Source organism: Rhinolophus sinicus, linkage group LG01 (genome assembly GCF_036562045.2).
Source record: "Rhinolophus sinicus isolate RSC01 linkage group LG01, ASM3656204v1, whole genome shotgun sequence".
Taxonomy (NCBI): Eukaryota; Metazoa; Chordata; class Mammalia; order Chiroptera; family Rhinolophidae; genus Rhinolophus; species Rhinolophus sinicus.
In genome coordinates this window covers 150,569,040-150,592,755 of record NC_133751.1, presented here as the reverse complement: position 1 = coordinate 150,592,755, position 23,716 = coordinate 150,569,040, and the positions used below count along the sequence as shown (strand labels likewise).

Here is a 23,716-nt window from a genome sequence, read left to right as displayed (position 1 = left end):
TCTGTTCTGTACATGCCCTCCCAATCCCCCATTGCCTTCTCCTTGAATGTTTGTTTTACTCAAGAGTTTCCTTCTCATCCTTTCTCTCTGCTGTGTCTTCCATTACCATAATTTCAGCAAAGTTCCATATGCTCATGCTTCCCAAATATCCTTGAAGTGCTTTTACCTCTCTCCCATCAAAAGATGGGAATTCTCAGCAGCCAACTCACTAGTTGTACAAGCTAAAAGCCTTGGAGAAGTTCTCCAAGAGGAGACAAATGTCTCACTTTTATGTCACATGATCCAGCTTGCCATTCTGGCTCTGGGGTGGCCTTGGGAAAATTCCTTAGATTTGTGTAACCGATTTCATCATATAAAAGGGAATAACAATCCCTTACAAGGCTTTTGAAGGATTAAATATAATATCCACCATAATCTATTAATCATTTGATAAATATCTAAAACATATTTCTATTTTTATGATGCTGTTCTTTGAATGTCCCCTGTCCCTTTCTTCATTCCTCCAAACTTAACTGGTCAGCCCATTCTCTTTACACTGTATCTAAAGTCTTTCTAAGATTTTTCTCTTCTTTTTGCTCAGAACTTGTCCCCCTCAAGTTCAGGCCCTGCCTCCTCCTCTATTCTGTCCTACATATTGTTATTCTCTACATAGTTTGAAAGAATAGATGAGGGGAACACTTTAAGTTGGCAGTGTAATAAAGTCCAAACATTCAAGTCCCTTTGCAATCTGATTCAAGCTTCATCTACTTCCATCACACCCTCTGCATAGACATATACCTCCCTCCTGTCTTCTACCCATATACATTTTGCTTCATCTGTGGTTTTGACTGAGCAGGAAAATTCTTCTCTCTCTGTTCTAACTGATGAAATTCTATTCAGCTTTTAAGATATACCTTGACTATTAACTCCTCTATGTAGGCACCCCTCTCTGCCAGATACAGAACTATATATTTTCTTTGGCAAAGCATCACTAAAAATGATTTAGGGGCAGGGACCAATATTTCCTAGCACTTAGGGCAGAAACTCTCAAGTCAACATTCAGATGTTACTCAGATATTGTGTAAGCTCATCAAGTAGGCACTCATGTTATTATAGCATGAATGTCCTTATTATATTTTAAACAGCTTAGCCAACTGGTTTCATTTGTTTTTTCTAGTGAAAACAAAAGTCATCAAGATTCAGAGGTTCAAGGAAGATTTTTTTTTTTTTTAGGATTCTAGTTTTGAGACTTAAAATATATTTGCTCTGTATCCTATTTTTTCATAATTGACGAACAACTTGAAAACAGGAAGAGGGAAGGAAAGGATAGAAAATTACTCACTGGCCCACATGCCAGAATGAAAAGGAGGTTGGGGGAGGAGGGTGTTGAAGTAAGCCTGAAAGAATTTAAGACCTAAGAAAAAGAAACTGATTTTTTTTCAGATTTTATTTTTGTTTGCTTGCCTGCTTGTTTGTTACATGGAAGAATATTTAATTTAAGGCTTTTTAGCTCAGGAATATAGCAAATGATAAAATTGAGTAGGGGTCTAATTGGTAAGGCTGATACTAGGTATTGTGGGTTTTTGAAAATTTTAAGGATAATGAGCCCTAATTCTTTTCCAAAATTAAGTATATGACTTCTGTACATCTTTAGACTGGTGTCTAAATAGTATGGCCCAAAACTGGAGTTTAAAATCCACTTTATGTAAAAAGCTTTACCTGATAAATACAAGTCTCTCCATTACTATTACCATTTATTATGCCCTAGTAACCATATCGTGTATTTACTTAATAATATATATTTATGTGTCAGTTCTCTGCACTAGAATCTTCTCGATGCATATATCCATGTTCCTTAGCTTGTGTTTCCTCAATTAGAAAATAAGGCCAAGACAAATTTTGCCAATCTTCTATAACTCAGGGTCAGATCTACATCAAATACGATCAAGTTTTCCCCATATCCCCTAAAAAAGAATATCTCTTGTCTTGATGCTTCTTTGCCCTGTAAACTGCTATTCATCTTTATTAAGATGTTTATCAATGAGGAAAATTCTCCTCAGTACTTAGTACTCAATTCTAGTTAAAAATCATAAGTAAAACTATGGCTTCCTCATTATGAATAATTTTAAAAGCTCGCATAAAGAATGATTTTGATTATCATTATTATTGTCTTTATTACTATTATTTGGTATCTTGGAGCCTCTTAGCTGTTGTAATAAATTCAAGTGTACAAAACATGCTCTTTTATAAAACATTTATAAATTATATGCTTCATAAATGAAGTTATTCAAGGTAATGATAATACATTCCAAAGGCACTGAAAGTGGCCATGTCTTAGTTTTTGTTTTTCACCTATGAGTCATTTAAAGATACAGGATTTAGGTTTCAAGTAATTTTATGCACTGGCTTTTTCTTTTGTGGTTCCAAATACGAATTCAGTCAAGGCTTAAAGAAATAAGATATTTTGATATGAAAGTTATATTAATTCACAAGGGAATGAGTTTGGTTTCTTCTCTACTTTGTAATGCAAAGAAGTACATTTCAGGGAATCAGATGAAACAAGCCATTAATTTGACAGTCGCAGTTCTCATAGCACTATTGATTCAGAAAGCTGAAAACAGTTATGGAGGCTTATTGGCTCCAATTAGGAATCATGAAGCTTGAAGTTAGAAGAAATGAGAGTGTATTGGGATAGGAATCATTCAGTAACAGGATCTTTCTTAACATTTTATCATGAATGAGTATAAATTCTTCACCTCCTATTATTTTTATACTTTTCCATTTCTAGATTATCTTTATGGAACTGTTTTAGTATGTCCAGAATCTCATTTCAAAGCTAATTATGTCACTTTTCGGGTTGCTATTTAAAAATAGCAAACAAAATATATTTATCTTCTTTTGTGAGATATTTCATGACTATAAGTTCAAGAGATCCCTTAGGTCTTACTTATAGGAAGACTCAAAAAATATTTGCAGTTTCTTCCATATAATTTTTATATAATATACATTACATATATATAATATATACATATATATGCATATATATGTGTATATATATATATATATATATATATATATATATATATATATATACACACACACCTTGGGTTATACTCTATTAATAGATTAATCAATAGAGATTTCATAGATATATACTCATTTTAGCACATGTATCATCTTGTATGGAAATAACTCCTGTCCTTAGAGATGTGTAACATTTTTTTCCTTCTATCAATAAGAAGCCCAACAAATTCTTATGACCACCCTTATCTTAGTGCATATAAATAATATACATTGACAATATTGTCCTTTAATGTTAAGATCTTATTAAGTAATGCTACAAAAAGGAAGAATTGAGGAGTAAAACGGTATTCATGGTTTTAAGAACAGTATCTAATAAAACAATATAATGTTATTTGTAGCTGCTATTATGAAAGGCTAACATTTCTTCAAATATTCCTTTCAAATGTCCATTTTTTACATTTTTACTTAGTGATAGAAATGCAATTTTTCCTCTTAATGATCACAGTATATTTATATCTTGGGTAAGTTTTCATATCTAATGAAATGACAGGAAGAGCTTTTTCTGAGGTGTGGGGATGCTGATGAGGAAAGACTTAATAGCTAGCATCAATTATCGGTTATAAAATCCTTGCTTATCATTTGTTAACAAATGCTCCGTTGAAAAACCTTTTGACCAGCTTGGCACTAACCTAAAATTTGCTGTGCGATGAATATAATCCAACTCTAATAGAGGACGATTGTATTTCCAATTATATTTAAAAATAGAAAAAATAAGATTATTGTAATAAATCTAAAATCACAGCAACCAATTCATTGAGCTTAATTATGACACTACTAAATGTGAAAATCTATTCAGCGCTAGGAACGCTTTTCACATTACATTCATACTAAAGATTGGCTGTTAAGAGCTCATTACTGGTATTTTTCTAAAGAGTGGTTTATTAAACACAGTTACCTAATAAGCATCTTTGGTGGTGCAAATTGCTGAAAACAGTAATGAGTCTGATTAGACTTCATTTCAATTACGACAGTTTGTCTAGCAAAAAAAAAAAAAAAAAATATATATATATATATATATATATATATATATATATATATATTTTTTTTCCTTGATGCTTTGGAATTTGGCTACAAGACACTGTAGAATTTAAAAAATAAAAAGCCACCTCTATATTTCTTTCCACAGTTCACTAATGAAGAGTGAATTGTTCAAGTCATCATCCAATTTACACACTGGAAAACTGGGTGGACAAAGTGGAGTCACATTCATGTTTGCTTAAAAACAGCAAAGGCTACCTTGACTAACATGTCTAAATAAGGTCACCTTTAGTTTCTCTCTGCTTTTTTTATTTCCTTTAGGAATATAAAGCTGCAAATGAGGTGGAGACTCAAAAATGATTCATTCCTATTTAGTTTGTGGAAGTTATTCTCCAGATTAATAGGTTTACCTTTCAATTATGTTTTATCCATGGATCTTCTACTTAAAATTATAACAATACAGGATACTGTTGGTCTAGGCATGCTAATTATCAGACTAATTTTCAAAAATATATTGGGAGGGGATAAAAAGAAGCCAAGCTCTATGAATGTGCACTAATATTTTAGAAAGCAAAAAGGGACGTTCGTTAGACACTAAACTTGATTTTGATATTTTAAAAAGTATGTTATTTAGTTGCAGTTAACAGCTAACCTTCTATTAAATCATGCCTGAATATTACTGCTGAAATTGAAAGAAAAAAATGGTTAATGTAAAAAGCCTCTTAGTGATTAAGCTGTCATTGCTGTCATTCAGGTCCTCTAGTAACATTTTAATGCTTCTGGGAGCTGTGGCCAGGGATGCAATCCACTATTTTATGCTCTATTTTCTGAATAGATTGTTTTAAAGTATAATATCATTTGACACTGAACTGGATAAAATAATTTCTAAGGTAATATATGAGAACAATGGCTGGATGTAGAAGCATTAACAACAACAAAAAGTAGGTCACAATAAACCATCCTCATCTAAAAACTTTACAAGTTAGCTAAGTGATCATGTAATGGCCTTAAGACTGAAAGTCAAATGTAAGTGAATGCTCATATAGGTATTCTGATACTTTCAAAAGATTTACTTATAAGGAGACCAGTTCCAGGTATGCCAGTTTAGTGATTAGGAGTGTAATTAGATCTATGACTCTTTTATTCTATGAATTCTTCATTCTGCTTGTTTATTTTTTTTACATAGAAAACACAAAAACAATTCTAAATTAACAAATCAGGGTGCATTCCTAAGTAACCCAATTATTATATATTTTAATTACTTGCTTTTCAAGAATTTTTAAAAATATTACATTGCAAATGATTCTAATAAGTGTTTTTCTTTTTGTATGCGATTGAGAAAACTGTGTCAGTACTTAATAAAATTGTTATTAGGTTTCCTTTTTGAAGAAACCTTTACACATATAAACCTCAAAAGAGAGTACTAAAGAAAACGAGTGTTCATAGTGTATTTTGAGATCATAAATAAGACTTTTATAGTATGGAAACTTTTTGAGGTATATGACTATGTTCATGCCACAAACAACAAAAATATAGCTAAAGAAAACCTTAAGTAATGCTTACTTTTGATAAAAATATGATGCACTTTGAGATTATTAATAATAAAGCTAGTAATAAAGCTAGTAAAGCAGATCATTTTTAGGATAAAAGCAATTTTAAAAATCTCTTTCCCTTCTCTCTGTCTTTTTCCCCCATTTTTTTCTATATCCTTTCTGCAACTACAGACATAACACTTACATACACACATACACACATACAGGCACCTAAATTTGATTTTACTGTGTATCCTACATGTATTACCCGCAGGGTTCTGGTTTTCCTTTAGGGCCTTTGTGTAAATAGGATGCAAACGATTTGAAGAAGTAGCAGAAAAATTTGACTTATTTACTTTTTTACCATATGCAACTAAAACTAGTGAATATGGGATTAAATTTCTTTCAAATTATCTGCTAATTTAAAACATGTGACTGGAAAAATCTCCTTTTTTAAAAAAATTGTTAAGGAATACCAGGGCTTATCCATAACTAAAGAGGCCAATAAAATCATCCATGATCATCAATAAGAAATGTAAAATTGTAGAATAGTTTATTTAGACCATGTACCCTGTTTCACCGAAAATAAGACCTAGCCGGACAATTAGCTCTAATGCGTCTTTTGGAGCAAAAATTAATATAAGACCCAGTCATATTATATTATATTATACCCAGTATTATATACTATATTGTATTGTATTGTATTATATTATATTATATTATATTATATTATATTATATTATATTATATTATATTATATTATATTATTATATATTACATTATGTTACATTACATTATACCCGGTCTTATATTATTTAAGACCTGGTCTTATATTGTAGTAAAATAAGACCGGGTCTTATATTAATTTTTGCTCCAAAAGATGCCTTAGAGCTGATTGTCCGGCTAGGTCTTGTTTTGGGGGAAACACGGTAGAAGTAACATCCATATAGTTTTAACTCTATTGATAGTATGGAGAGCAACTTTGTTTTTAACTGCCAAAGTAAACCCTGTTTATTCACAACAGAAGAGAGTTGGATTGAAATTAATTGTGGAACCAGAAGAAGAAGGGTGATCTATATTTTATGTGGTTAATGCCACTGGATCAACCATTTTATTCAAATCAGCCAAAGACTAAATTTTTATTTTTTAATGTAATGGCATTGTCTGTCATAACAGTAGATGAAATTGTGCAGTTAAATATTGTCATAGAGAACACAATCAAGATGGAATTTGAAGAAACAATTTATTTACTTGTGGTCTCTCCTAGGTCATTAGCCTTTCCCTGAGAATTAGGTTGTTGGGCACCCCCTCCAGGACAGGAAATGCCACTTTCTGTGAGGGTGCTAATATCTTCTCTTCTGCTTGTCTCATTATGCAGCATTCTTTGTTTTTACAAACGGAAGCGCCAACTATACTAATGACTAGACTGTCTGTCACACTGCACTTTAACAATGTTCTGTTTATCTGGAAATTAGAACATCCCAATTATAGGTGGTGCTGAGGTTTATATCACCAGAGCATAGAATAGAGTCAGGTGGGGAAAGAATGGAGAGATGAGGAAACTTGCTGTTACTAAGAGCTCTTCACTTTTAATCCTGGACCATGTTGATTGTATTCTAAAGCAGTTTATCTTCAGATGTCGTCTCATACGGGAAAAACAACACTAAACCTACCAAAACTCATTTCATATGTAGCTTTTGCTACTGCCTTCAGATCAAAGTTATTTTCTTCAGGCTGGACTAAATTATACACAGGTCCCAGGAGTGAAGGACGCTGAATTAATGCACTATGTCACCCAGCCCTGACTATAGAATATTTTTATCAAAATCCAAGACACTATTTTGCTATTGCATTAAAAATTAATGCATGAATTGCCAAAAAGAGAAAAATGCATAAATAACCTAAACAAATTTTATCTAGGATATTTGTACATTTTAGAGTCACCTTAAGCAAAGAGTTTTTAAGGAGAATGGTTGAAGCGTTGTATACTTATATGTAAATAATATAATTACTCCTTTGTCTAATTTATATGAGAGTCCTCAATTTTAAATAAGCAGCCTTAATTACCTATTTTGTTTTATGTAAACTGTCTTTTTAGTGTAAGCTTCCCAAGAAGCACAGTAAAAAGGATGGATGCAAATTCCGTCTTATACAAGGTCATGGGGCTTGGGAGTTTCTGAATTTGCTTATTGACCCATGTCAGCATGATGTTTTGAGCGAAAATGAATATAGTTCAGTTTAAATATAACTAAACTGAACTTTGAATTTATATACTTGAAATAGAATACACGCACGCAAATAACTGTTTACAGATAGCTATATGTGCACATAATGATTAACATAACATTTTAGGATTGTGACCGAAGGAAATTAACCATCCATATCATCATTCAAAGTTGGTACCATGGCTGGTTGTGTTAATTAAAAGTGCACATTTATTTTATAGGGCACAACAGTATCTTGAGAATCAATTGGAATAACATCAGATTTTAGAACGATGGTAATGTTATCAATGCAGAGTACTTTTTAAAAATAAAGACTCAAAGCACATAGAGAATGCACAATACTTTTGGTATTTGGATTTCTTTTTCTGGATCAATCATACAGGCTGGATGCTATGCATCTAGAATGGGGCCCTCAGGTTGTGTTAACCCCATTTATCCCTGCGCACTACAGCTCACCTGTTATTTACACACATAAAAGGGTTGATGCTGCAGAACAAGGGGAATGCTCTGTTGTGACACAGCACATACATATTCATTAGCAATGGCAGTCCCCATGGACATATGGGGTATGTCCTGATGATCTTTGTATGACAAAAAGAACTGGGGGGAAGGGTAGATGGCCTTAATGGATTAAAAACATACGCGGAAAAAAGGAAGAGACTGTATGAAAAATGAAAGGCCATAAAGTAACAGCTTTAAAGGTTAACTACAAAGCCCTATTTAAACTGATTATAAATTGTCTAAAATGATTCTCATAGAATAAACAAAATAACATTTGACTTAACATGGGAAAATCAGCCTCTTCCCTACTAACTCTCAGATTCTTTCCTTTGCAACAGTTGATGACACCTGACACTAAATACTAAGATTCTGAGTATGAATCATTTATATATTTTAAATTCCATGTATATGCATGATTGTGTATTCTTGTGAATTAATTGTCTTAGGATATATATGGACTTTTGGAAAACTGTTTTTACTTGATTTAAATTATTATTCAAAATGTTTTACACATAAACTTTTGTAAAACCTACCTCTGACCCCCAAAAAACAACATAAATCTACATTGTAATTTTAAAATACAAGAATTTTATATGAATGTGATTTTATGTTCACTTGAATACTTTGATTTAATTATTGGAAATTTTAAGATCCCTCCCCACACACACACACACACACACACACAGGGAATAAAATAAGTCTTTGAATTATGATTATGATTTCCTCTGTTTCTTTAAGTGATAGGATGTCTGTCCTGATCATGTGCTAAATATAAGATCAGTGGACTAAAAGTGATATTTTCTTTCACCCGTGTATTTGCTTTGCATAGTGCCTATGCATTCATCCTCATAAAAGCACACCATCTCTTAGATATGTCTTACATGTCACAAATGATAACCTTCCAGACCCACACATACCAATTTTCATCCTCAATATGCAATACTGGCAAAATAGTCATTTTTATATTTGGTCATGTTTTGGTGAGTGAATATTTTGTTGCTGTGAATAAAATGCAATGCCTTTTAGGGAAACTGATTCAGATCATAGGCTACCCACAAATGTAATTGAAGGACAGGGTGTATACCATTCTAGTCCGAGTCATGGTACCTGTGACATTGAGTACAGGCTCTGCCTAAACTCCAATTGATGACACATGGTACAGGGTCACTTGTTTATCCAGATACCATCCACCCAACAGTTTTCCATAAGAAATAGCAAGTATAACTTTAGAGTAATTTAATCTCTCAAAAGTTGTACTGAAGCTCATGATTGGTTAATAAGGGATGCTTTACTATTAAATAAAGCTTTGGTTTGTGGTATCAGAACCTATGGGAGGTTCAAAGGAGCATATTAAGGATGGTGGGGATTGACATATGGAAAACAGCTAGGAAAAGTATCTGGTAAATCAGCGCAAAGGGGGAAATACTAAAGTCACAGCAATCTGGAAACCAGTTTTTTAAAGAAATCATTATCATTCTATACTGTTGTACTAATGACACTGAATCAAAAAGAAAAAAAAAATTACGTTCCCTGTGCCCTGATTAAAAGGTCAGGAATGCATATAATCAATAACATTTGGAAATTATTCCTTCTAAAGGGACTGCTTTTTTTTTTTTTAGAGCACTATACTTGCTAATTTTCAAGAAAATATAGTTAAGTGAAGAAAAACTGGAGCTTGAAGCTTCACAGGGAAGTCATATAAATTCAATTGCTTATGTGACTAATAAGTACGATAAAAATACCTGATGTTGTAATGGGGAGTGGGGGCACTACGACACACTGGGGAGGGCATGCCATGTCCGCAGGGCAGCTGGTCCTTGCTGTCATCCAACTGTTGCCAGGCAAGAATGAGATCTAGTGTTGTGAGATCGTTCAGCCTGTCTTGAGAAATATGGAAATAGAGATTATTTTATATAAAGTTGACTGATTTTAAACCCTGTGCTGGCCAAACAAAACGTGGTTGTAGGCTGTATGCTGCCCTCAGACTGTCAGGTGGCAATTTTTCTGTTAGAGGGTGAGGTATTAGAACTATATTTACTAAGGACCATTTAGCTAGAAATGCCTTTATGATTGTTAAAAAAGGTTGCCTTATGCAAATAAGATAGAATGGGAGGAGAGAGTAATTTTCTGCAAAATGTATTATAATTTGGAGTCTTGAGGTGTGAAAGTGTGATTTAAAGAGAAAAATAATTTCACAGCATTGCTGTATAATTATAATATCTTAGTTTGAGACTGCATATTTTGAAATCATTCTTAACTGGATTTAAACTTCTAAGTACTTTGTTTCTTAGTTGTGGTCTCTACAACGTTGAGTTACAAATAACATTAAAAATAAATAAAATACTTTGAAAACATTTTGAGTTTTTGACACCTTTTTGATTAAAGAGATCACGCTCTGTTTTGCTGAATATGAAAGAATTTCTATTCCTTTCTTATAACCAACATTCCCACAGGAAAATTTCCTTTTTGTAGCTGTCCTGAGATTGAAGAAAAAGTGATTTATAAATTCTAAGAGTGATTGTACTTTTATCTGTCTAGTCAGTTTTGTTTTGTGTTTATAGCACCTCTAGCTTTTTTTCAAAATAAAGGAATAACAAAAAAATATTTATGTAGCTGTTCTCAGTTACAAAATATTTTCACAAATATTATCACTTTTGGTAATCTTAATAACAATCCAGTATTATATTATACCATTATTGTCCACGTTTCGTAGCTGAAAACAGTGAGTATGATGTGCTTAAGTGAGTTCACCAGGATTAGAACAAATAAGCGATGGCATGAGCAAAGCCAGTGGTCTGATTCTCAAGCTTGGGATATTCTCTCTTCAGACAAAATTCTAGAACCTTCTTTATGTTTTCTCCAGTTTCTATCCCAACAATCTAGCTATGTCCCCAAATAAAACACATTGTTAGACAAAGCAGTATTCAAGCCAACAGCATACCATATAGTAAGTGAAGTACCAAGCTGTAACTGAGGCTGTCTGCACTGAGGAGTATGTCACTTTAAAGTTCTCTTAATCGCTAAAATCAAACAGTCTAATTGTAGAGAAGTTAGAAGGTGAAATTATAAAGAAGATAGAAAGCTGGAAGAGTTTCATTGCCTAGTAAACAAAAACAGACAGATTCCCTTGATTTAACTTCTTAGCATTGAACCACAAAGCTTTACATAGTGGACCCTTAGTTTGTTGACTAAATTAAAAGTCCCGACATCATATTCATCTTATAAAGGACTACTAATTTTGGTGTTCTGAAGATGGAACTAAATTAACTAGGTTAAAGAGAATGTAATTTTGATGCTTCTTCCCCTCACTTTTCTCCTGCTATTCTTTTAACTATAACATGACATTTTCTGGCTACACTTATCAGGATATGGACTGTGGAAGATTTCAGATCAAATGGGTTAGTTCAAGTAATACTAAATACTGCTGTGTTGGCCTCTTGGCTTATGAGCGTGGGTACACAAAAGGAGAATGCTGCTTAGTCTGCTCAGAGATTTCGTTTGGCCATCACTCCCATTGAAGAATAATGATAAGTAGACATGGCATAGTGCTAGTTTTCAGTACCAGGAAGTTTGCAGGCCCTCTCTCGGAAGGCGCTTCACTACAGAAACATGTATTTTCAGCTAATGAATTTGCTACTATTACTCTCTACCTGACATTTTGAATGCTCTATGTGTTCTTCCATTTCCTACCTAGGAGATGATGAATCTGTTGCATTATTAGGCTGAGGAGACTGGAAACGAAAATTACTTTGGTATATTCACCCCTGTAGTGATTGTTTCCTAGAGAGAAACCTGGGTAAATATGGTATTAGATTTTAAAATATGTATTTTAAAAAATAATAATGAAAGGTTCGGGGTCCAGTAGACCAAAGGAGTATAATGGGTGTAGTGATGTCCATCCTGCAGGCCTGGGGAACTCTGTGCCACTATCCTAGAGCCAGCAAGCCTGCCATGCCTACAGGTGTTTGCCTCAGGTTCCTGCCCTTAGGACGTCTGAGAAAACCTACAAATGAAGCAAAGTCCCTAGCAGCCAGAATTACCCCATGGGAACCTTGTAGAAGAGAACAGCTTTTTTAGACCTGATGAACTGCTGAATAGCATATGTGTGGTAGGGGTGGGGGTGGGGTAGTGAGTGCCTCAGATTAATATTTCCAGGAATGTGTGCTAAAAATAGATTCTAGAAGGCTTAGTCTTTTATTTCCAATTTCCTCCCATTCTGAAAGTTGTTTTTATATCCTTCATTTTTCTATACAAGAGTTTCTTTATCATTTTGAACATGAGACAGAATTTTGAAAGATGCCACAGTTGTTTCATTTCAAAATAAAGAGCAACATGGAGGAAGTAAAGCAATGAGGCAGCAACTTTTAGTAATTAAACCTAAGTTATGAAATGGTCAGTAAAGATAACAATGGAAAATGTTATCCAAATGGTCCAGTTTTATGGGAAATACAGACTTGTTCATTTATATACACACAAATGTATCCTATAACAATGAAATAACAAAATGCTCAGGCTTTTTACTGTAGAATCTGTCATTCTCATGTTAACACAGGTGAAAATATCTTCAAAGTAATTTTCTATTGATTTACACATTTTAAAAACAAACATTGCATTGTGAAATTTGCCAGCTGTATTAAGAATTCTCTGCTCCTTTCAAAAATGAAAACTAATGTTTTGGAGCAATTCTTCAATTATCTTTAAAAACTATTTTTCTTAACTTTCTACTGTTTTACATTTAAGCTTTATCCAAACAGCAGTGGGAGTTATTGTTCTGGAGTCACATTCCTAATAATGTTAAGACAGTATTGTTTCTGAGTTTTTTCTCTTCATGTTCTAAAGGGAAACCATAGGAAAGCTGTTTCTAAAACTCATCTCATTATGTTGTGCCAAGCTACGTGGCATGCACGTGCTGCTTCCTACTCACAGATACCAGTGATACAATCAAAGCGAGCATGATTTCTTGTTCAGAGAACACTTGACTCTACGTTTTTCATCCATTTCACATCAGAAATAGCACCACCAATAAACAGAACAATAATAACAACAAAAACAAGTTTGGTTCTACTTTCAATTAGTATTAAAATCTCAGAAACAGATGAAAAAGGCCAGGACAATCTCCTGAACACTAGCTTCTTTAGCTCCCAGTAATATTGAAAACTAGCTTGTGGTAAACTATTAAATTACACTTTCAAAGAATACTAATGATTTTTAAGCACTGGCTAAGTACTTGTGTTTCAGAGGATGTGAATAATTCTGTTCCCTTAAGTTTATTTAATCAAAGCTCAATCTTGCCTTTTGCAGCCCTGCTAAGGTTATTATTATTTAGTATGCATCAATAAATAAACTTTCAATTATCTTAGTGAAGACATCCAAAAATAGCATGAGAATCAAAAGCAATGTCGTATCCAGTAATTGTTCCAAATAAATAATTCTGATAGATAGGATCTTTGCTTAATTTCAGATGAAATAGAAATCTTGTGAAATTTAATTAGTTTTGCTAAACTATGCAGAAATACCCAGTGAAAACAGCCTACTTTATTTAAACTTTATATTCCTGTGATTTATATTGATTATAACTTAAATAAGATAATTGTTCGCATATTTTTATAAATGATTTACAAGGAAAATAAATTAAGCCCATAAAGGTGGAAGGTTGCCCGATTTTTATTTTTTTAATAACTATTCTAAGTCTAAAGCAGTCCCCCCCCCCATGAGAATTTTGTTATGTATGTGTTAACTAATGCCAACAGTGGCTTACCTCGGATAACTGAAAGAAGTCATATCCTTAAATGCGTATGTGTGTGTTGTGTTGTGTTGCATTTGTGGTAAACTACATTGCCTGTGACTCCTAAATTAGTTTCTGAAACTTTAATCAAGACATTTATTCAAATATTTCTTCTGTATCTATCTAATCTAAGTCTTACTCATAGCATATGGGTGTTGTTATTTTCTCAACTCTGTGTTTTGATAATCTGTTAAAGAAAAAAAAATGCTAATAGAAATTCCCTGGAAATAACTTACAGGACTAATGAATTTGTAGATCTTTTAGACAGTTCTATATTACAGTCACATTAATATTCTCTCCTTTTTATAAGGCTCGAAGTAAATCCCATGACACTAGAAGAATTTAGATACTGATTACTTGCGATTGGTTCCTGGTGATTTGCTCTTAATAATTTCCAGTTGAATTTAATGAAAGTATGATTCCTGAAATGCTACTTCATTAAAATTGCATCTTTTCCCCTTTAACTGTGGTTTCGGTCATTTCACCCATTTTGCGGTGTGTTTTCCTCCCCCTTAAAAAATAATGATTGAGAAAGCAGAAACAATTAGGAATATCACTTTAGTTCTTCCTAGAACTCACACCCAGAATTTCTGTTGAGTGATTTGATGCAAGCTGCACTTCATCCAATTTTGCATTTTTTCCCCCCAATTTGATGAGGTTGTTTTTAAAAGACAGAGCTTGAAAAGAGAAACAGGAAGGTTTAGGGGGAGTGATGGGAAGTGAAAATAGAATCTGTTGCAGGTACAAGAGAAGCAAGGTATTTAATATTTTTACGAAAAAACATATGTAAAGCTTAATTCAGTTATTCTGTGCAGCTTTCAGACTTAATTTAACTGAGATGGGGATTTGCAAATGAATATCTAAATGGATCATTTTTAAAAATCCAAATGCAAATGAGTACAACTACAGTAAAATATATTTGCAAATGAATCCTGTTGCTTTATTCATTTATTGTGTAATTATTGCAATCCTTCCCACCTTGTTTTCAGTATTTATTAATCATTAAGTCAGAAGCATGACAGCAGTGCCAGCCCTGGCATGATTCTCTTTGACTAAAACCTTGTAAATTAACACAATTAGCACAGCATCATCTTGCTAATTAACTTCCAGTGTCTGGTGCAGTGGTTTTGCAAACAAGGAAGAGGGAGTCAGAAGGGAATCAACATGCCATTCTGTTACCAAACTCTGTGCTGTGTTCGGTTTAGCTCAGTAAGTCAAAGCTGGCCATGTCAGAAGCCAGAGTCAGGCCATGAAGAGCTAAAGCATTTGAGGGAGGAAAGCAGAAGGGGGTAGGAGCTGTCAAAATTGACTGGGTAATTCAGAAGGGAGCTGATGCCACAGATGCTTCATTGAGACCAGGCCTCCTTTTTATCAAAGAATCTCCGCCAGAGGGCACAAGACAGTTTGCAAAATTCACTTTGGGTAATACAAAGGAGATTAAGGAGGCCTGCTTAATATAGCAGTACCAGAATAGGAAGTGTTTAAACCAAGCAGAGATTAGAATGAGATGAGCCAGCACTGGGAAATAGAACAGGGTTCCAGTGCTCTTCTGTAACTAACTATATGAGAGTCCTCGAGGGTACATTGTAAATCCCTTTGGGTCCTGGTTCTCTAATCTGTAAAATGAGGTAATTTCTAAGGTCTCCTTAAACTGTAAAATTCAAATGAGTCTCTGATTCTAACTGCTTAGTATATTCTCTTAAATGAGAAAATACTCTTATTTTATAGTTTGCTACATGTCACCTTGCTTCAATTAGTAACTAGCAGATAATAGAATTACCCATAGCGTCTCATTATCTGGTTGTACTCTTTTAGTTTCTGCCACACACTGCTTCCCATAGAAATGTAGTTAGAATCCAGATTGTCTTCTTATTCTCTCATTCTCTCTATTCTTATCTTCCCTTTCACCTCTTGTTTCCCCCCACACTCTCTCTACCCCGTGTGTGTGTGTGTGTGTGTGTGTGTGTGTGTGTGTGTGTGTTTCTCTCCTCTTAGTAACTTGGAGGCTGTAAGACAGAGAGAAGGATTATAACAGAAGGAGGGAGAATGCTAGCTGGAAGACCGACAGACAAGTGATGCTTGTTTCTTTTTTCAGACTCAACAACAGAACTGAGAGGCAGAAAGGAGCCAGTTGTAATTCATACCGAGTTGTAGGCTTTGTGTGATGAAAGCGATGGAGCGCTGCCTGGGAGATTGCTTTGCTGCACTCCACGAAGCAGATTTGAAACTGTCGTGGACCACTTTAGATGAGAGTTGGATTATGGAATGACCTGCTATGTCTGTGTCATATTGTTCTGTGCAGGGAGCATTATACTGTGCTAACTAGGTGTTCAGTACCAAATAAGAGAGGTATCCTAGATGTGATCTGTCAGCTGTGTCTCATTTTTATATTGGTTAAAATATAAAACAAACTGTGATGTGAAGAGAGAATATCGAGATATTGTACATGTGTAATACTGTAACTGGCTAGATATTTAAAATGTATGCATATTTTATTGTAAGAACCAATGACTGAATTATAATTTGACAGGAATGTGTGTGTACATATATATGTATTTCTCTCTGCGTGTAGCAAAACAATTGATAGGCTTAACAGCAATAAATGTTCTTATCACTTAAAAATGAAACAAAAAAAATAGGTCTTCTACAGAGTTTTCATTTAAATTCAGTTTATACTGGGCTGAAATTGAATCCATTTTAAAGTATGCGTATTATGTACAGAGATCATAGCAGGTATTATAAACTAGGGAAATGCTTTATAATGTTGATATTATTAGTGGAAAATAATAGGTAACAAAATAAGTTTTGGGGGAAGCTTTATCAGTTCTGATGAATATTAAGTAATTTAACTTTCCCCCCCACCCCCAAAATCTGTAGGCTTGAAGATGCAGTGGACGCCGGAGCATGCCCAGTGGCCAGAACAGCACTTCGACATCACTTCGACCACTCGGTCTCCTGCCCATAAAGTTGAAGCCTATAGAGGTCATTTGCAGCGCACCTATCAGTACGCCTGGGCGAATGATGACATATCTGCTCTGACTGCATCCAACCTACTAAAAAAATACGCAGAGAAGTATTCTGGCATTTTGGAAGGCCCTGTGGACCGACCTGTCCTCAGCAACTACTCAGATGCACCATCAGGGCTAGTGAATGGTCGAAAAAATGAAAGCGAACCCTGGCAGCCTTCCTTGAATTCAGAAGCTGTGTATCCCATGAACTGTGTCCCAGATGTTATCACTGCCAGCAAAGCTGGAGTCAGTTCAGCCCTCCCTCCAGCAGATGTCTCTGCGAGTATAGGGAGCTCTCCTGGGGTGGCCAGCAACCTGACAGAACCCAGTTATTCAAGTAGTACCTGTGGAAGCCACACCGTACCTAGTCTTCACGCAGGGCTGCCCTCTCAGGAATATGCCCCAGGATATAACGGATCATATTTGCATTCTACTTACAGTAGCCAACCGGCACCTGCACTTCCTTCACCTCATCCATCTCCTTTGCATAGCTCTGGGCTCCTGCAGCCACCACCACCACCTCCCCCGCCACCAGCCCTGGTCCCGGGCTACAATGGGACTTCGAACCTCTCCGGTTACAGCTATCCCTCTGCGAGCTATCCTCCTCAGACTGCTGTGGGATCCGGGTACAGCCCTGGGGGTGCACCTCCTCCTTCAGCATACCTGCCTTCAGGAATTCCTGCCCCTACACCGCTGCCCCCCACCACGGTTCCTGGCTACACCTATCAGGGTCACGGTTTGACACCTATTGCACCCTCGGCCCTGACAAACAGTTCGGCAAGTTCTCTCAAACGGAAAGCCTTCTATATGGCAGGGCAAGGAGACATGGACTCCAGTTATGGAAATTACAGCTATGGCCAACAGAGATCTACACAGAGTCCTATGTACAGAATGCCCGACAACAGCATTTCAAACTCAAATCGGGGGAATGGTTTTGACAGAAATGCTGAAACATCATCCTTAGCATTTAAGCCAACGAAGCAGCTAATGTCCTCTGAACAGCAAAGAAAATTCAGCAGCCAGTCCAGTAGGGCTCTGACCCCTCCTTCCTACAGTACTGCTAAAAATTCATTGGGATCAAGATCCAGTGAATCCTTTGGGAAGTACACGTCACCCGTAATGAGTGAGCATGGGGACGAGCACAGGCAGCTCCTCTCTCACCCAATGCAAGGCCCTGGACTCCGTGCAGCTACCTCATCCAACCACTCTGTGGACGAGCAACTGAAGAATACTGACACTCACCTCATTGACCTGGTAACCAATGAGATTATCACCCAAGGACCACCAGTGGACTGGAATGACATTGCTGGGCTCGACCTAGTAAAGGCTGTCATTAAGGAGGAGGTGTTATGGCCAGTGTTGAGGTCAGATGCGTTCAGTGGACTGACGGCCTTACCTCGGAGCATCCTTTTATTTGGACCTCGGGGAACAGGCAAAACATTATTGGGCAGATGCATAGCTAGTCAGCTGGGGGCCACATTTTTCAAAATCGCTGGTTCTGGACTAGTTGCCAAGTGGTTAGGAGAAGCAGAGAAAATCATCCATGCCTCTTTTCTTGTGGCCAGGTGTCGCCAGCCCTCGGTGATCTTTGTTAGTGACATTGACATGCTTCTCTCCTCTCAAGTGAGTGAGGAACACAGTCCAGTCAGTCGGATGAGAACCGAATTTCTGATGCAACTGGACACTGTACTAACATCGGCTGAGGACCAAATCGTAGTAATTTGTGCCACCAGTAAACCAGAAGAAATAGATGAATCTCTTCGAAGGTACTTCATGAAACGACTTTTAATCCCACTTCCTGACAGCACAGCGAGGCACCAGATAATAGTACAACTGCTCTCACAGCACAATTACTGTCTCAATGACAAGGAGTTTGCACTGCTCGTCCAGCGCACAGAAGGCTTTTCTGGACTAGACGTGGCTCATTTGTGTCAGGAAGCCGCGGTGGGCCCCCTCCACGCCATGCCAGCCACAGACCTTTCAGCCATTATGCCCAGCCAGTTGAGGCCCGTTACATATCAAGACTTTGAAAATGCTTTCTGCAAGATTCAGCCTAGCATATCTCAAAAAGAACTTGATATGTATGTTGAATGGAACAAAATGTTTGGTTGCAGTCAGTGATAACTTCTTTAAAAAGGTGTAATGAATGTTGGCACACACACATAAAACCTGCTACATAGGGTATAGAGCCCCTTTCCAGTAGTGTTTAAATTGCAAAGGGTACTGGGGAAGACGACAATTAAGTTGAATCTTTAGAGTCAGGGTAGATTTGGAGGAAAAATGAATCCAATGAGAGCTTCTGATTTGAAAGCCCCAGATGACAGAAAGCATCTGCCGATGCTCAGTTCGGTTCAAGCTAGACAACACTCACCAAGGAGCAAGGTGCAAGTGTGTTGACTTCAGAAGGACATGAACCTCGTGTGTTGATTCCATTCTGCTGTTCTCGAGATTTAGTTGCTGTCAAGTGCCTGGAGTGGTGCTTTATTTTTTGTTTGCCTCACAATTACATTGGTGGCATGTGCTAATATAAAGAGCTTTAACTTCAAACATTATTGGACTAAAGAGATGAATGGTTGTGTTTATGACAGAAAACCAGATTTTTGCCATTTTAAGAGCAACAGTATTCCTCAATCCTGTCTGTTCTGCAGTATTAAGCTAAGAACAGGTAAAACAGGGTAACGGTAATCTGGACCTTAATTTCTGCAGTTCATTTCTTTTAATGTTCTTGTCTGCAAAAACTCAGGAAAGCGATTGTGATTTGTACAGTACCTCAAAGGAATGTGTTGAAAGCACTATGTACTGCTGAGAGTAATGGGATAGGCTTCAATGTTACTTTATATTAAAATGTATGTTTACCTCAAAAATTGGAAAATAGCAAGGAAAATTACTTTGAATGTATCCAGAAATATACTGACGTGTGATACAACTAATTATTTACAATTTAAAGTAGAAATGGAAGGATTCTTTTTAAAAAGGTTCTTTTACTAATTATGGGGAATTGACCAGAGCAGAATAATTCTTTATGTCAGTAAGTGAAAGAGTTCGTACATTGCTCCTTGATAATGAAGTGAAAATGTTCTTAAAAGGTACACTGGTTAATAGAAAGCTACTTATTCAGTTTGTGTTAGTGTCTAGAACAGTCAGCCACAAGACCTGTTTAGGACCCTGAAAGTCACAGAACCTAAAATCTAGGACTGCGTTTTACTGCATAGGTGGTGGTGGTGGTGGTTTGCAAGTTCTCGCTTAAAACTGCTGGGAATAGTGTCATTCTATTCACTAATCTAATTTATAGGCTTGCCATGCTGTTTGATAGGATAGGATGCAGAAGATAGCAACCAACCAAACAAACAAACAAGTAGTTAAATAAATACAAAAACCAACCAACTTATATACATCCACAAAGAACATTTACATCTCTCCTTTTTGACTCCTCTCGTTAGTGCAATTTTGCTTCTCATTTTGAAATCTTCTGGGCTGTAGTGCTCCCGCTTCATTTCTACCTCTTGGAAAGTACATTTCTCTTGGAAAGTAAAATAGGATATTGGAAGTGGACACACACACACACACACACACACACACACGCACTCACACACACACACACAATTGCTTGCCAAACATGTTACTTTGTTTTCTTCCATCTTTTCTCATAAAATCTAGTTTCCAGATACATCAGTCTTCCCTCTTACTTCTACCTAAGTCTGCCCCACACCCCAATAGCATATGTGGCATTTTTCTTAATTTCCCATTCCTCTCTTGATCCCCACCAAGTTGTTCTTTGTATCCTTTAATGCTTTATGTGCAACTTTTCATTGATAGCTGACAGATGCTCGGCAATGCCTCTGAACAGACACAGTGTAGGCTGTAGCTTTCCAAAGCCACTGCCCGTACATAAGCAGAACAGCCTGTCTTTTTTTGAATGTATTTTTCCTGTTACTTTTTTCTTTCCTTTTTTTTTTTTTTTTTTTTTAGTTGAGACATGCAGTAACAAAACTGTTGCAAAGCACTGGCATTTTATGTATTCAAAAAGTGATGTACATTTAAAAATTTTAAATAAATGTAATGGGAAGCCCCAAGAAAGTTATTTCTGTTATTGTTTTTTTTCCTTCAAATATTTTTACTGATTTCATCCACAATGTCAAATTCCCTGAAACACAACATAGAGAAAGCTAATGAGAACTTCATGATATTTCTGATATTTTATGATGCCTGATCATTACTCCTAGTTTTTATTTTTCATGTTCCTAAAAACTGAGCAAATGAATCAGAATTTAATTTACTATGATATTCTATGAATTAAAACTGTGCTTACATATAAATATTCCATGTTAAAAAGCTGTGCCTTTCATTAAGGATACAAAAAATAATATTTAAGTACATGCTCTGCTTTTCACAAGTGAATAAATGCTACAGTATGTTCTGGCTCTACCCTGCATACCCCTGATTGTAAGGAGATTCTAATATCCCTATTAACTTGTAGGTTCATATCGATCTCACTGACAAGTTTACTTTTGCACAGTGCTGACCTATTTTCTGTCTTTTAGACATTACATTTCATTTCCGCCAATATGCTGTGTTCACTTGAAAACAACTGGCAAGTTTTGAGAAACTCAGTCTTATTTAGACAACTTTGGAAAATCCAATATTGATCCATATTTTTTGTGGCTACTAAGAGTTAATGCCAAAAATATGACTGCACTATTATGTTTTACACTTGTCTATAAACCTGAAAATAAAGTCATACATATTGGCTTTTAGCTTTAAATGACTTAAAAATTACTTTGATACATGAGTGGTCAAAAATCCATGTATTTAGGCAGAAGCCGAAGTTGTGTGTGAATTTCACTTAGCCTCACAAATTCTAGGAGTTGATTTCTTAGGAAATTGGGCATGCTGACGAAATGGAGATACGTTGGGGGAGATAAGGCTGACCTTTGAGTAGGTAGTGCTCACCTGTGATTCTTTGATTCTGCGTGACAGCATTATGAGCTCTTCTACGGACTAGGCTAATAATGAACTCTTCTGGCCATCGCTTCCGGAGCTTGGGTGGGGGTGGGGTACCACATCCTCAGTAGTGAATGTGTGCAATCAGTGAAAGTACAACTGAGTAATCGGGCTTCATACTCTTGGCCTCTTTGTGACTGCTAAGAATTTGGAGAAGGCTACTAATGAAGGTAAGGTAATGAGCCAGTCTAAATTCCTTGCCGTCTGGCTAGGGGATTTGAGCCAGTCCACTTAACAGCCCCTAATTCTCTTCTTCACGACTGTAGTAACATTTCCAACAGGGACAAAAAGGAAGTGAAGGAAACTACTTCAGAAGTATCAATAGAAATTCAAGAGGTAGTTCATAATAACCTTATGTGTGACACAAATGGAAATACTCTACACTTCTGGCATGTTTCTCACCAAAATATTTAGAACATCAGTGACAGTATGGAAAACTTTGCTGACTGAGCTGACCAATGGAATGTGAAGGCAGTATACTTTAAGGCTATTTACTTTCACACAGAATGTTTATCTATTAGTCAGTTTGTATTCTACTCAAATGCAGATAGACGGGTATAATGTTTTCTTGTGCATTTGAAACCTATCAAGGAGAAAATAAACCATTTCACTAAAATATATAGGCCAAACACCATCTGGGCAAGTGATAAAAGCTATCCAGAGGCTATGCTATGTAAAATAGCAAGGTCAATTTACATGGGTTGCATAGTACTTGGCTATGCAGTTTTCAAAAGAGTACATCCAAAAAAGTCCAAATTAATTCCTACAATAGGTCTTTGTAAATTTAAATATATTTGTGGGTTGGAAAATGTTTTAGAGGCATTTAGAATTTATTTCTCTGAAAGTGTGTCCAACTCCAAGCAGAAAGATACTTCTATAATCCCATTCTCATCTTTCTTAACAAGAATTGGTTATCATGATCATTGAATCTGTATTTTGCAAAGTGAAAGGGACACAGTTTGTTGAACTATTGAGGCCACTAAAGTAAAGTTTTAATATATATATATACATATATATATAAAATTAGCGTGTGTGTTTGTGTGTGTGTGTGTGCCGTTTTCACCACCTATTTGAACTTTAAAACTAACATCTATTTTACATTCGAAGCAACTGTTTACTTCCTTTCCTCATACGTGCAGAGATATACACGACCACTTTACAATTCAAAGTGTTTTCATATTTTTTTCTTTTGAAAAGTAAAACCTTTGGTTGTTGAATCACCTGCCGATTTTCAGATGAAGCATATTAGCAAACGTGGAGCTATTAGTATTTCGGAATTCAAAACCAGCTGTACTTGTGACTAACCAACACATGAACTAAAGCTCACACTCTGCTAAGACCTCGGGTTGACATTCGATTTTGAACCTGCCAGATGCATTTGTGTGAACCAGGGATACTGCATCTTTAATGAACAAGTCTCTCCTCTTTCCCCTGTTTTTAAATACAACACAAGCAGTGTAGCACTAGGCACTGCAATTGTCAAAGACAATTAGACTGAAAGCAGGAAAATTTCACCTCCCTGTCTCAGTGATATGTAGAATGTCGGCAGCATGGGTCAGCCTTGCCACAGAGTGGTGTGAGAATATATGAATCAGTCCTATAGAATGTTAAATATTTATAAAG

The 23,716-nt window shown here is 35.8% G+C and overlaps 1 protein-coding gene across 3 annotated transcripts in view; it reads left to right on the top strand.

Annotated features, from left to right (window-relative positions):
* The window catches only part of FIGN (fidgetin, microtubule severing factor), a 124,386-nt gene that overhangs the window by 98,323 nt on the left and 2,347 nt on the right, over positions 1–23,716 (top strand). For all 3 annotated transcript variants that reach the window (XM_019727309.2, XM_019727308.2, XM_019727310.2), the window contains one exon: positions 16,962–23,716. This exon is cut by the window's right edge and continues 2,347 nt beyond it. In XM_019727309.2, coding sequence (XP_019582868.1) covers positions 16,970–19,213 — 2,244 coding nt within the window. In that variant the 5' untranslated portion in view covers positions 16,962–16,969 and the 3' untranslated portion in view covers positions 19,214–23,716. The remainder of the gene's footprint in view (positions 1–16,961) is intronic.